This window comes from Anabrus simplex, chromosome 8 (assembly GCF_040414725.1).
Source record: "Anabrus simplex isolate iqAnaSimp1 chromosome 8, ASM4041472v1, whole genome shotgun sequence".
NCBI classification, from domain to species: domain Eukaryota; kingdom Metazoa; phylum Arthropoda; class Insecta; order Orthoptera; family Tettigoniidae; genus Anabrus; species Anabrus simplex.
In genome coordinates this window covers 146,251,153-146,264,960 of record NC_090272.1, presented here as the reverse complement: position 1 = coordinate 146,264,960, position 13,808 = coordinate 146,251,153, and the positions used below count along the sequence as shown (strand labels likewise).

At 36.3% G+C, this 13,808-nt stretch overlaps 1 protein-coding gene across 1 annotated transcript in view; it reads left to right on the top strand.

The window, feature by feature from the left end:
* Nucleotides 1-13,808, top strand: part of Lrrk (Leucine-rich repeat kinase) — a 483,935-nt gene that overhangs the window by 268,659 nt on the left and 201,468 nt on the right. The window contains exon 15 of the mRNA XM_067152496.2: nucleotides 6,846-7,022. Coding sequence (XP_067008597.2) covers nucleotides 6,846-7,022 — 177 coding nt within the window. The remainder of the gene's footprint in view (nucleotides 1-6,845; nucleotides 7,023-13,808) is intronic.

The following is a 13,808-nucleotide window of genomic DNA, read 5'->3' as shown; positions in this document are numbered from 1 at the left end:
GAATACCTATCCTCACATTTTAACTTCCTCTCATCTCTCCATGGACATAATACCAGATCGACTTCTACCCTTATGATACCGGTTAATCATTCATCTGTATACAGTCACTCTTTCCAAGTATCTGGGGCAAGGCTATGGAACACACTCCCTGTCAGTATACGTAATAGTACTTCAACAGTCTCATTTAAACGGTCTTGTCGAGATTTCCTCTTAAATACGTGAGCAGCTTGTATGAATGTTAGTGTGTATGATTGCAAGCGTGATTTAGAACTATTGTTAGGTGATGTAGATGTAGATAGGCTAGATAATATTAATCATTAAAAATAACAATTATAATCTGTTATAACATTACTCCATAAATTTAGGTAGCTCCTAGGGTCTGCTAATGTTGTTTTACCAAATTATGTGATTATGTACTGTACGTAGTGGTTAAGTGTAAGAGAGGGCCGTGAGCCCTAACTTCGCCACATACAAAGGCATAAAATAAATAAATAAATAAATAATTGTCGTTGAAACTTCGTTAACTATATTAACAATTTTCTACAGTCGATAATTGCCTATGTTTTGAACATTTTACTTGTTCTCGATGTTGCTGGAGTAACATTTGTACAAAATGTATTGGCATTAGTTTTATGTTGTCAATACGAGAATATTGTTCATGAACAAACTTGTTGGTGAATAAACACTTTCTAATGTGATGTAGAATTAGAATTGTTCTCGTATGTTCCAAATTGGACTTGTTGGTATATTTTTCTTTATGCTGCGGAATTGTCTACTGTTACTCCTAGCCTCTTGAGAACTACAACATAAAATTAATGCCAATACATTTTGTACAAATGTTACTCCAGCAACATCGAGAACAAGTAAAATGTTCATGACATAGGCAATTATCGACTGTAGAAAATTGTTAATATAGTTAACAAAGTTTCAACGACAATCATACTAGTCAAGCAACACTGAATCAATACAATTAGCCAGATCTCAAAAGGTTTTTTAAAAGAATTTTAAAGGATGTTCACCAGATGAGTTTCGTCAATAAAATGTTAGACTTAAATAGATTTTAGACAAATATGTTTTAACTTAGACATAATTTTATTGTTATATGACTTGTAAAATATTATAAGATTTATCAATCAGGTTTACAAGCATAACCTTAATCCAATAGAATAGATTCATGATCTTATATAACCTTAAGGAAATAATAATTGGCTGATGATGCTCACGAAAAAGGAGCGAAACATGTACCATATCAACAACTTAATAAATATGTAAGTTTTTGTTATGATTTTATTGTTTTGAATAGGTGGTAATTAACAAAATTATAAGAATTTGTATCACAAGTAAATCTTCAATACGGACAAAAAATGAAATTTATAACCTGCAACCTATGTGAGTAACTGAGTCCCACTCCCATTTGACAGGCGAGGGACTCCTTGCAAACAACTTGGCGAACAAAATGGAATTTGATGGGGAGCTATCAATATTAATGGGGCTTATGGGAGAAAGAAAGTAGAACTGGCTGAGTCAGCAAAGAGGACGCATCTGGATGTGCTAGGAGTAAGTGATACTCAGTTAAGGGGAGATAACGAGGAAGATGTAGGAGATTATAAAGTGTACTTGACGGGTGTTAGAAAGGGAAGGGCAGAGTATGGGGTAGGGCATTGAGTGACATCGTAGTCAGGGTCAGTAGCAAGGATAGTATAGTGCTAATGGGCGATTTCAATGCGAGAGTTGGAAACAGAACTGAAGGATACGAAAGGGTGATTGGTAAATGTGTGGAAGATATGGAAGCTAATGGAAATGGGAAGCTTTTGCTGGACTTCTGTGCTAGTATGGATTTAGCAATTACGAATACATTCTTCAAGCAGATCCATAATAGACTATATCTTAATCGACTTCGAATTCAGGAAGTCTGTTAGGAATGTACGCGTTTTCTGGGGATTTTTCGATGATACAGACCATTATCTGATCTGTAGTGAACTAAGTATCTCTAGGCCTAGGATAGAGAAAGTGAAATCTGTCTACAAATGAATAAGGGTATAAAATCTTCTGGACGAGGAAAACAGATAGAAGTACATGGATATGATCAGTGAGAAGTTTCGAACAGTAGACAGTAAGCAGGTTCAAGATATAGAAAGAGAATGGGTGGCATACAGGGATGCTGTAGTAGAAACAGCAAGGGAATACCTAAGAACAACTGTGTGTAAAGATGGAAAAAAGTGAACATCTTGGTAGAATGATGAAGCGAGAGCAGCTTGTAAATGTAAAAAGAAGGCTTATCAGAAATGGCTTCAAACAAGGGCTGATGCAGACAGGAAATTACCCGTAGATGAGAGAAACAGAGCGAAACAAATAGTTGTTGAATCCAAGGAGAGTGTAAGTCTACTCGCCCTCGAAATTTTCAGAGAACGAAAAATTAGCTGAAGTTTATCATGTTTGTCAAGAAATTTAATGTTGTAAATTCATGCAATGTCTTCCTAACAGCTTGAGCAATATCGTAAGTACCATGATGTTCTTTAAGGACCCACTGAAACTTGAAGACATACCATACCATTCACTATTATATTTTATTGGCAGTAAAAGGGCTTCTTGCAGAAAATCTTTACATTCATTGTTTTGAAAATGGAAACATCAATAAAAACGACTATTTTGTATTTTGTATATCTACTCATGAATGATAGTGCAGGTTTAAAACTGAAATACATGCTCACAATGTAAAAATATATGTCAGTGGCTTGAGAAACATATTACTATTTTATTTTATCAGAAGTATGGCTAAATAATGCATTATAACTACTGAGTACCGAGCTCGATAGCTGCAGTCGCTTAAGTGCGGTCAGTATCCAGTAATCGGGAGATAATGGGTTCGAGCCCCACTGTCGGCAGCCCTGAAGATGGTTTTCCGTGGTTTCCCATTTTCACACCAGGCAAATGCCGGGGCTGTACCTTTATTAAGGCCACGGCCGCTTCCTTCCACACCCTAGGCCTTTTCTATCCCATCGTCGCCATAAGACCTATCTGTGTCGGTGAGACGTAAAACAAATAACAAAAAAAATAAATAAATAACTACTGAGTAATGGCATATACCAGCAATATGCTGTTAAAATATATAACTGTCTAATAAATAATACACTGGTATTAATAAAGTAAAATGTATAATTGATATGCTGTATAGTAATAAGCCCATGATTTGTATGGGTTGAAAAGTATTGATAGTAAGTAACCCAAAATCAATTTTTTGTCAAATTTAGTAACTAATTTCCAAATTCATTAATGCAAAAATAAAGCCCTAATCTAAAATTGAAGTCGGGCTTTCTGTTTGATAGCCAGACTCCATAACCACTACACCTCGAAAAGCGAGAAGAGAGAACCATCCTCAGAGGCTACATATCCCCCTCAACAAATCAAACTTCATAGTGCAATACATTTTCATGAATATTAAAGCTTTTAGAGTTCTCATTTTTATGACTATCAAAATTTTACTAAGCATTCAATCTTAAACGTTTTCATAGATTAATATGAAGGACAAATCTTCAAGGAATTTAACGAGTTCCTATTATATATATTAGATTACCATAAACATGGAAGATGTACTAAATATGCAACATCATGCAAGTCACCGCTAGAAACTTCATATTCCCCTGTTTTGGTCATGTGTCATTTAGTACATGGGTCTTTCAAAAATTACAGTTGAGTAACTTTACTACTCACATTTATAATAAGTTTTTGCTCATCATTGACTAACCGCTTACTGCTAATTGAAATGCTATTTACTAGAAAACATAGTACCTGTTTGATTAGGCCTACCTGTTCTCCTATGACAATCTCAACATCATTTGAGATAGTGGAAATGTTAGTTGTTTCGACTAAAGTATTAATAGCCGTTATCCTTACTTAACCATCTACAGTTTTTTTTTTTTTTTTTTTTCAGTAGTAATCATGTCAACCCCACTAGAAAATGCCTTTATCTGCAGAATTTTGATAAGTTTCATCTCTTGCTCCAGTTTTTGGCTTTTAAAATGATAAAATTGAAACACTACAAAATTTAAGTTAGTTACTCTTTGCATAGAAAATAGTATACTTTCAGCTAACATACCAACTATTACTCGTGAAGTAAGAAGGTGAGATGGAATATCAAATCACGCATGAAGAAACACTGAATCGAATTGGTGAGAGTGGCTAAATTTAACAAGAAGAAGAGATAGAATTTTAGGACACATCTTAAGACACCCAGGACTTGTTCAGTTAGTGTTGGAGAGAAATGTAGGCAGTGAGAATGGTAGGGATAGATCAGGGTATGAATATTACAATCAGATTAGAGCAGTTGTGAGATTTAGTAGTTATGTAGAAATGAAAATAACACATGATAGGGTAAAGAAGTAAGTATAAATAACCACCTAATCGATACTTTATTAATGCCTCAGGCAAAATTGAATAAAATTAAAACTTACAGGACATGTTTCGACCACTTAGTGGTCCTCTTCAGCTGTATAAATAAAGAACTGAAAAGAAAAACATTGACAATAAGCACAAATAAAAGTTCTTTGGAGACTCCTTTGATAAAAATGGAGGTCATCAGAATAGGTCATCTTGCCTCTCGTTCTTGTTTGGAAAAGATGTTTATTCTGCGCTGTCTGTCTTTTCAGTTATTTATTTATACAGCTGAAGAGGACCACTAAGTGGTCGAAACATGTCCTGTAAGTTTTAATTTTATTCAATTTTGCCTGAGGCATTAATAAAGTATCGATTAGGTGGTTATTTATACTTACTTCTTGATTAAACATCGATACGGTCATGAAATGGACAACTTGTAATACATGATAGGGTGGCATGGAGTGCTGCATCAAACCAGTATATGGACTGATGACTCAAACAACAACTTCAGAAGTAAAATTACTTTTGAATCACTGAGAGTGTTACTGCACCCACAATCCACAAGCTCGTCGTAACTTATTGTGAAATCCTGGCCTCTGTGCTCACTGAGGTAAACGGCATATGCCACCATGCAGCCTGTTGTTGCTAATTGCCACTCACTGCTAGAATAAGTCCAGTACTTAGGCCAGGAGATTTGTATCGGAGAAAGTGAGAAGGTTGGCGGCTGTGGCCTATACTAGAAACTGTCCTGGCATTCGCCTTAGTGCATGAGAATGGAAAACTATTCTCAGGACAGGTGACAGTGGGGATCAGCCCCTCTCTGTCTCCCGAATACAAGGCCGTACAGTCATGGCCACCTTTCCTCTGCTCTGTTGGGCGGTCGGAGTGCAGAGCTGTCGGACCACGGACCAGCCGTGGCCACTTGTGGAACGAATTTCACTTTGCATCCGCCGACGATAAATTACTCTCCAGGAAGTCCTATACTAGTTTACAACAAATGTTATTACACAATTAATTCCTTTAAAATACAAGACTGCAAATGAAATTTTTGGCATATTGGTTTTCAAACGTAATGTAATCTAATTGTAATGTACATCCTTTTGGATTACAATTTTTAACTAGTAATAAGATGATATTTAGTAGCTGAAGATGTTCTCAAAGGAGAAAGAAACATTTCCTACAATAAATAGTTTAATTATGACTTCCATTTAAATCAGTGGATAATTAGTATTGAAACGGTGGACCAGTTCATTTCTCAAAAAGTTATCTCTAGCTAAGCCATGTTAAATATTATTACATGGTCATATCAGTCAATCAACTAGACTGCCACCCTTGCAACTTCTGCTAAAAGGTTGCTCCCCCTCCCCTGATGAACCATTCGTTATAACAAAAATGAAAGTTTTTATCCCACCTAATCAATACATTAATTTGACGTAATTAGCATTAACTCATTCGAAAGTTTTTCTTAGTTTGGTCCGTCAACAGATGCCCATCCGATATGGTTGTACCTACTGCTCGGCTATCTGCTTTGTTGGGACACACAAGCTCCTCCACCGCGGCAGTGTCACTTGGTTCATAGGGAAGGTTGTACAATATATGTTAGTCTTAATATTCATTTTTATCTTGTCAGTTTGTTTACTGGTTTAAATGTTAATAGAAAAGGAAAGATGTTATGTACTCTATAATCTAGGTTGCAGTGTATTGGTCATTTTGGTGAAATTTTGTTTATGACTGAAATTGAAAGGATTGAGATTTATTTTCTTTTACTTGTTACGAAGTTATTCCGCTGAATTCAAACAATTTTTCACTGTAATAATGCTTTGTTTGCCAATTGTAATTTTACATTTAAATCCCAATTTTCTTCCATAATATTCTGCCAAATGTAACAAAATTTGTACGGTATATGTATCACAGCTATATGAAGAAACCTGCATATGGATTTTTTGATTGCAGAATTTTTCCAAGTAGTAGGGATTTTTAAGTCCAAAATTTTAGAAAGTAAAAATTACACAAACTTTAGTACGCTATATCTCCTTATATAAATTATGTACAGAAAAATCGATACGTAGTGCTTTTAAAAGAAGTATTATCCACCTAAATACGAATTTATATTAACATTTTAATTAAATTTCATGAAAAAATTGGAATTAAACATTTCAACAAAAAAAAATTATTTTGGAAAAACTATAAATTGTATATGAAAGAAATATTCGTGGTATGTCTACTTTTATGTAGGTGCCATTCCCACAAAGTTTTGTTAAAATCCATGCATTAGGTAAAAATATCTTTTCATCTCCAGAGTGTCACCTTAATGCTACATTACGTATCATAAAATAATAGCTGCCAAGTTATACTACTTCTTAAAACTATCTTCACCAACACCTTGCTCTTTCCTTCTTAACAAACTTTCTCTTTCTTGTTTCATTCTTTGTGTCATTAATAACTGTTTGTTTTTTTTTTCTTTTTTGCAGGATAATAGATTAGATCAAATTCCTGAGAGTATATTTCAACTTCCAGCCTTAGTAACTTTGGATGTATCAAATAATAAACTCCAGTCTCTCCCGTACAACATGTGGAAGGCTCCTAAACTGAAGGAACTCAATGCTGCTTTCAACCTTCTCAGGGAACTTCCTTCTAATCCACCTGAGGTAATTTTTAGTGATATTTATTCCTTAAATTTGGTCTACAAGTTTGACCTTCGCTATCCTATTTTAATTGTTATGTCTTTTTTTCTTTTTTTATGACTGTATTCTAAAAACATGAATGGTTTTATTATTGATATTGATAACTTAATTACTTGGCAATTTAATAACGTGCTTTGTCATTATCCATTACCAGATGCACTGGCATCAGTACAAAGTGTGTGTTATTTGTTGCTTAATTTTTCATATTGATTCTATAAGGTCCATTAAAAGGTTTTGAGCTGGGCAATATTTATAAACAGTGATCAAGTAGTTAATTGTACCTATTTGCAAAGCACTGGTGCTAGAATTTTGCTCTGAAAGGGTGCAGGTAAATCATTTGTCATGAACCTCTTGCAAATATAAGAACCATTTAATTCCTGGCCAACTGCCTATGTTGCATGTATTTTGTCCTTATTTAATGGTAGTTTAAATTTACTTTTGAATAACATTTTCTCTTGTCTGTTATTCTTGAATTGATTTTGGCATAGTTAGCATCAATAAAGTTTCATAGGCAAAAGTTAATACAACACCTGCAAATATTAATGTTAACAATATTTATTTTAAAGGGGGAAATGTACAGTAGGACAAACAAGTGTGGTAAAAGGGAGCTACAGAATGAGGAGGCAAGGACACTAACAGAAGGACACATCTTCAAATTAATTGACTCTCTCCTCATCAGTCCACATCTACTCCTTCTCATCCTTTGACAAGTTTGTTTCTGCTTCCCAGCATCATCAGGCAAATAAACAGCAAGATTCAGTGATAGGTTATCCACCTGGTCTTCAGCCTTGTAAAGAGGGGTGGAGGAGGAGGTAAATGCAAGGAAAGGGGAGAAGGAAAAAGCTAAATATGAATACAGATGGTAAAAGAATACAAACATTGGACAAACACAGAAGGAGAGAAGGGACACAGCAGCAAATATGAGTAGTGGAAAGGAATAAACAGGTAACAAATCATTTGTAGAAACATAGGAACATGCAATAGAGTAAACACAATGACAGGTCAGCATCAGAAGGAGGAATGGAAAGAGGAGACAAGGACAGACATGAAAAAAAAAAAAAAAAAAAAAAGGGCCCAGGACAGTCTCTTCATCTTCATTCTGTGGCAGGTTATCAGGGTCCTTAACACTAAAACCACCGGAATATAATTATATACCTAGAACTTCCGATGTGGTCATTTTAATCACTATTGAAATTATTGTAGTTTTGTTCTCAGTCATCATCATCATTTCTTCGCTCCAGCAAGCCGGGTGCGGTTGTGTACGAGCCTCCTCCAGTTTGTTCTATCCATCCACAGATGCTGCTCATCTATGTGACACCAGTTCACATCTCTAATTTCAAGGTCCTTCATTATCTGTTTTTCCCAAACATCACAAGGTCTTCCTCTTGGTCTCTTCCCAGGAACATTGTGTTCAAAGTATGTTCGAGGAGTCCAGTGAGGGTTCATTCTTTTCATGTGACCATACCATTGCAGTCTCTTCACTTCTAGAGTCTCCAGCAAGCTTCTTTCCAATCCAAGTTGTTGGATATCCACATTCCTTATTTTATCCTTTTTTTTTTAAGACAAGAACGGAGGAACTTCATTTCTGTTGCCTGAAGACTATTCTTTGTTGGTCCAGTAAGTGTTGCTGCTTCCAGGCCATACGTCAGTATAGGTACTAGATATATTTTGTACAAGCTGATCTTGGAAGCTAACGGAAATTTTTCATCCCAAAGTATTTGACGTACAGCGTGATAGAATTTGGAAGCTTTCTGTATTCTGTTACTAATCTCTTGATGTATGGTATTGTCTGATGACAGAACACTACCTAAATACTGGAAGTTGTCTACAATATCCATCTCCTCATCTCTAATTCTTAGATGAACAGTTGGAGAGTTTCTACTCATCACCAAGCCAACTGTCTTCGTTTTGCTGATTTTGAGGGCCGATGACCTTCGATGTTAGGCCCCTTAAAACAACAAGCACAACAAGCAAGCTGATTTTGAGACCTAAGGTTGTAAAAGCTTCATGCCAGAGATCTAGTCTAGTTTGTACTTCAGCTTCTGTCTCACCCCATACCATTACATCATCAGCAAAAACCAGGGCATTAATTGTTGGATCCTTTCTCTTAACCGCTTTTAAAACTTCATCCATTATGATTATGAAGAGAAGTGGCGAGAGACAACTTCCTTGCTCGACTACACTCTTCGTTTCAAACCAACCTGATCTTCCATCCTGGACCTGGACACAACACATGGTTTCATCATATAATCGTTGTACTCGTGCTATGATGTCATCGGACACTTTCTTATGTCTCAAACATTCCCATATATGCCTGCGTGGTACATGGTCATATGCTTTCTCGATGTCCAGAAAAACAGTTATAAGTGTTTTACCTTTCTCCCAATACTTCTTATATAGCATTATGTTGGCAAAAATGAGGTCTATAATTGATCTATGAGGTTTAAATCCATGTTGTTCCTCAAGTGTAGGCTCAACATATTTTCTAATCCTGCTCTTAAGGATGGATTCGTAGATTTTGAGGCCATGTGACAGCAGAGTTATACCTCTGTAGTTGGTACATTTCTTTCTATCACCTTTTTTCAACAATGGGATGATGACTCCTTGCTTCCAGTAATTGGGTATTACATTCTCTTTCCAGATTCTATTTAGTACCCTGTACATCCACTGTTGTCTTACCTCTCCTAGTGCTTTGATCATCTCAACACTTAATTCATCTGATCCAGTTGATGTGTTGTTTTTCAGCTTAGATATTGCTGTCTCTACTTCCAACCATGTCATACTAGTGGTATTTGTGCTGCCAAAGTCATAAGGTTTGTCGTCTAATGGAGTGACATTTTCATAACAGTTCAGCAAAGTTTCAAAGTACCTTTGGAACTCCTGTAATATTTTGGTCTTATCCCTAATCGCCTCACCATTAGGAAGTTCTGCAGATTGGATAGATTCATTTTGAGTTCTTCTATTCTTAGCAATACTGTATAACAGTTTTTTATTTCCATCCTGCGTTATTTTGGTAGCCAGATCTTCCTTGCCTTTCTGCTTTTCAGCTACAGCCAACTGTTTGACCTGTAATTTTTTCTTTCTGTAAAGTGACAGCTTCTCCTCTATTTCATGTTGATCTCCCTGTGTTCTTGCTCGATATAAGGATCTTCTTGCACGGTTTCTGTCGTTGATAGCCTTTTTAATATCATCATTCCACCAGGCAGTTTCTTTAGGTTTTCTTAATGTGACTCTGTCATCCACATACTTTTTCTGCTGTACCAACCACAACCTTCTTTAGAGTATCCCATTCTTCATCTACCAATTTTGGTTCTTCTCTCGGCAGCAACTTGCGGACACCTTCCCTGGATTCTTCCATTACACTTGGTTCGGTTAGTCGCCAAGTTTTTATTCTTGGGACTCTCTTGTTTTAGACTTTGGGAGGTCTTTCCTCTGCAATAACTGCAACCAACAGTCTATGGTCTCCACCAAGGTCTTCACTTGGAATGACCTTATCATCATTGACATTTTTCCATACATTTTGATCTAACAGAATAAAATCTATTACTGTACCTCTTTTATCATTCCAGCTATATCTTATGATTTTATGGGAGTCCCTTTTCTTGAACCAAGTGTTACTCACTATTAGGTTGTTTCTCATGCATAGATCTGGCAAACATTCTCCCTCTTCATTTCTGTTTCCCATTCCATAAGAGCCCAGTATGGATTCATATCCTGTTCGTTGTGAGCCAACTTGTGAATTAAAATCACCCATTACAATTAGATTGTCATACTCAGTGTGTTCTTCCATGATGTTGGCCTTTTCCTCTTTTGAGCATCCTACCTGTGGAGCAGAGGCTTGGATCACATTGTACTTTTTCCCTCCTAAGTTCACAGATAACTTACTTATCCTTTCACTAACAATTTCAACTTCACTACAAGCATCTATCTCTTAAGTATTAAAATTCCTATTCCATTCTTAGACTCTACTCCATTTTCAGACCAGTAGAGACTATAGTCCAATCTGATATTCATTTTCCAAGTTTTCTTCCACTTTGTTTCACTCAGGCCCATGATCAGAAGTTTCCTCCTTTCCATGAGGTCGACCAGCTCCTCAGTTTTGTTTGTCAATGTCAGGATATTTAATGTTCCCACTCTGATACTTTGTCTTCGTTTGGTTTGGGTAGCTGGTGTAACATCGGGCTGTAAACCGCCATTCGCACCAAACTGATGTCGTCTTGAATTCCTACATCCGAGGCTCGTATTATTCTTGAGAGCAACTTCTTCAGTAACCCCTCTGTTGACCTGCTGAGCCTAACACAGGCGGAGATTTTCTTTAAGGATTTTCTCCCTTAGCCTTTGCTGTCCAGTCACCTCAACGTATAAGGCAGCAGGTTGTACTCATATTAATCCCTGAATACAGGGCTGCCTCCATCTCCACCGTACTGAAGTCCACCTTCACTGCTGTAGAAGTCATTGAGGTCTTCACTCGTAACCCTGAGCTGGGACCCTTACCAGATGTTACACACCGGGTCAGTGTGCTCTGGGACTCACATAGGCAGGGGTGCCACTTCCTGGGTAGGACTGCCTCCGAAAAAGGTCCCTATGCATAGTCAGTATGCATAGTTATTAATTATTAATTAATTAATTATTCACATTTGAAATGTGTTTTACCAAGTTCAGAATATATGAACTATGGAATCTAACACTAAAAGGGGGAAGTTATTTTATTTTGGCCGAAACATAATATGTTCTATTTTCTTAGTTTTTTAGAAGCACAAATGCAATTTTTTCACAAAAATAGTATCTATTAAACAAAAAAGATTTGGCTGGAAAGGCCTGGAATCTAAGCTATAACATAATTGGCTCTCAATATTAGAAAAGGAAACCACTGTATGATTTCATTTACTGCAAATTAAGCCATGAAATATTCAGTTAATTCAGTTATTTTATATGCAGGAACTACAAACCATAATCATAGTTATTTCTTTTTCGTGGGTATGAACCATATAAATACATTTTGCACATGCTAGATAAGATACATGCCCCTCTAGATGCAGGAACTATGTACCACAACGTTAGTTACTTCCTTGGAGCAAGAACCACACATTCACTGTTTGCACTTACTGAAGCTAAAGTTTGTCTTATTCTTGCATTTCTTCATTTGGCATTGCTGACTTTGTTCATCTCCTTCTGCAGGCTCTCCAAACTGGAGTTCTATTCCACCAACTTCGGTTTTGATCCCATGTACCTTGTATGAAGCTCCTCTTCCAGCTTCAGGATATAATTTCGGTGGATAATCTTCTTCCTCATCACTTGGTCGATGTTTCCCCTCTGATACCATGCTTGACAGGTTGCGGTTTTTACGACTGTAATAGAATAATTGAAAACTCGTCAGTACTTAGTCTATGCGAGGCATCATTACAATTTGAATACGGTATAAACCAGGAATTCCACCAAAGTTGTTAAGCTTATTGTAACAACGACAGCAGTTTCCAGTGTGATCTGAATCACTGCTTTGTGAGTGATTGCTTGATTGGCAGCTATCTTCGTCTGCAGCTTCTCCTCCTTAGATCCTGTATATCGGGACCATACTGTACATCAGACGTATCTTCTGAAATGTCATGTAATAGTCTCGGCAACTCTTCATCGAGGGGAGGTGGTGATCTGACTTGTTTACTGTACTGTGAAAAGCTGACAAAGACAACACTACCAGAGATGCAGAGAAAACAGTGCGTATACAAATCGTAATATCAAGTATTTGGTAATATTAAAATCCAAGTTCCATGGTTGATAGAATAATTATGAGCAGACGTGTTATAATACATTTCATTACGATAATTAATACAGTGTTTAAAAATAAAAATTTCATTGTTCCGTATTGAAGTATTGATGTTAAAAATTAAATAATTGAAAAGGAGGTTCAACCTATTCAATACTTAAAAGAAAGAAATGTACTAATTACATTCTTATTTAAATGGGACCGGTTTCGACCTTAGTCCAGGTCATCATCAGCCGTAAAAACATGTACAATGTTTATGAAAATTGTAGAAATGTCAAATAGGTCAGTTTCACACTCTGTTAGGCACGAAGTCACAACACCACACTCTGTCAGGCAAAAAGTTACAAAACACTATCAACGTGTAACTTTTTGCCTGACAGAGTGTGGTGTTGTGACTTCGTGCCTAACAGAGTGTGAAACTGACCTATTTGACATTTCTACAATTTTCATAAACATTGTACATGTTTTTACGGCTGATGATGACCTGGACTAAGGTCGAAACCGGTCCCATTTAAATAAGAATGTAATTACTACATTTCTTTCTTTTAAGTATTGAATAGGTTGAACCTCCTTTTCAATTATTTAATTTTTAAAATTAATACAGTGGTCAAAATGTTTGCTCCGACGGTTGTAGGTGTACTGTGTACTCGTTACTAATACTCTATCCAATGATGCAAAATTAATTATATGTATTATGGAGGATCCTGACCACTAATCACGAAAAAATCACTGCAGCTCAATATCCTAAAGGAAGAATATCTAGTCAAAATAGAGTTTGGGAAATGTGTAATGGTTCTTTTGACCACTCCAGCAGTTCCAGTGTTAAAACTAAAAATAACTAAAAATCACTACTCAGAGATATAAGGTGTTTTATTATCCACTAAATTTATTAAAACTTTGTGAGTTGGCTATGTGGTTTGAGTCACATTGCTGTCAGCTTGCTTTTGGGAGATAGTGGGTTCAAACCACACTGTCAGCAGCCCTGAAGG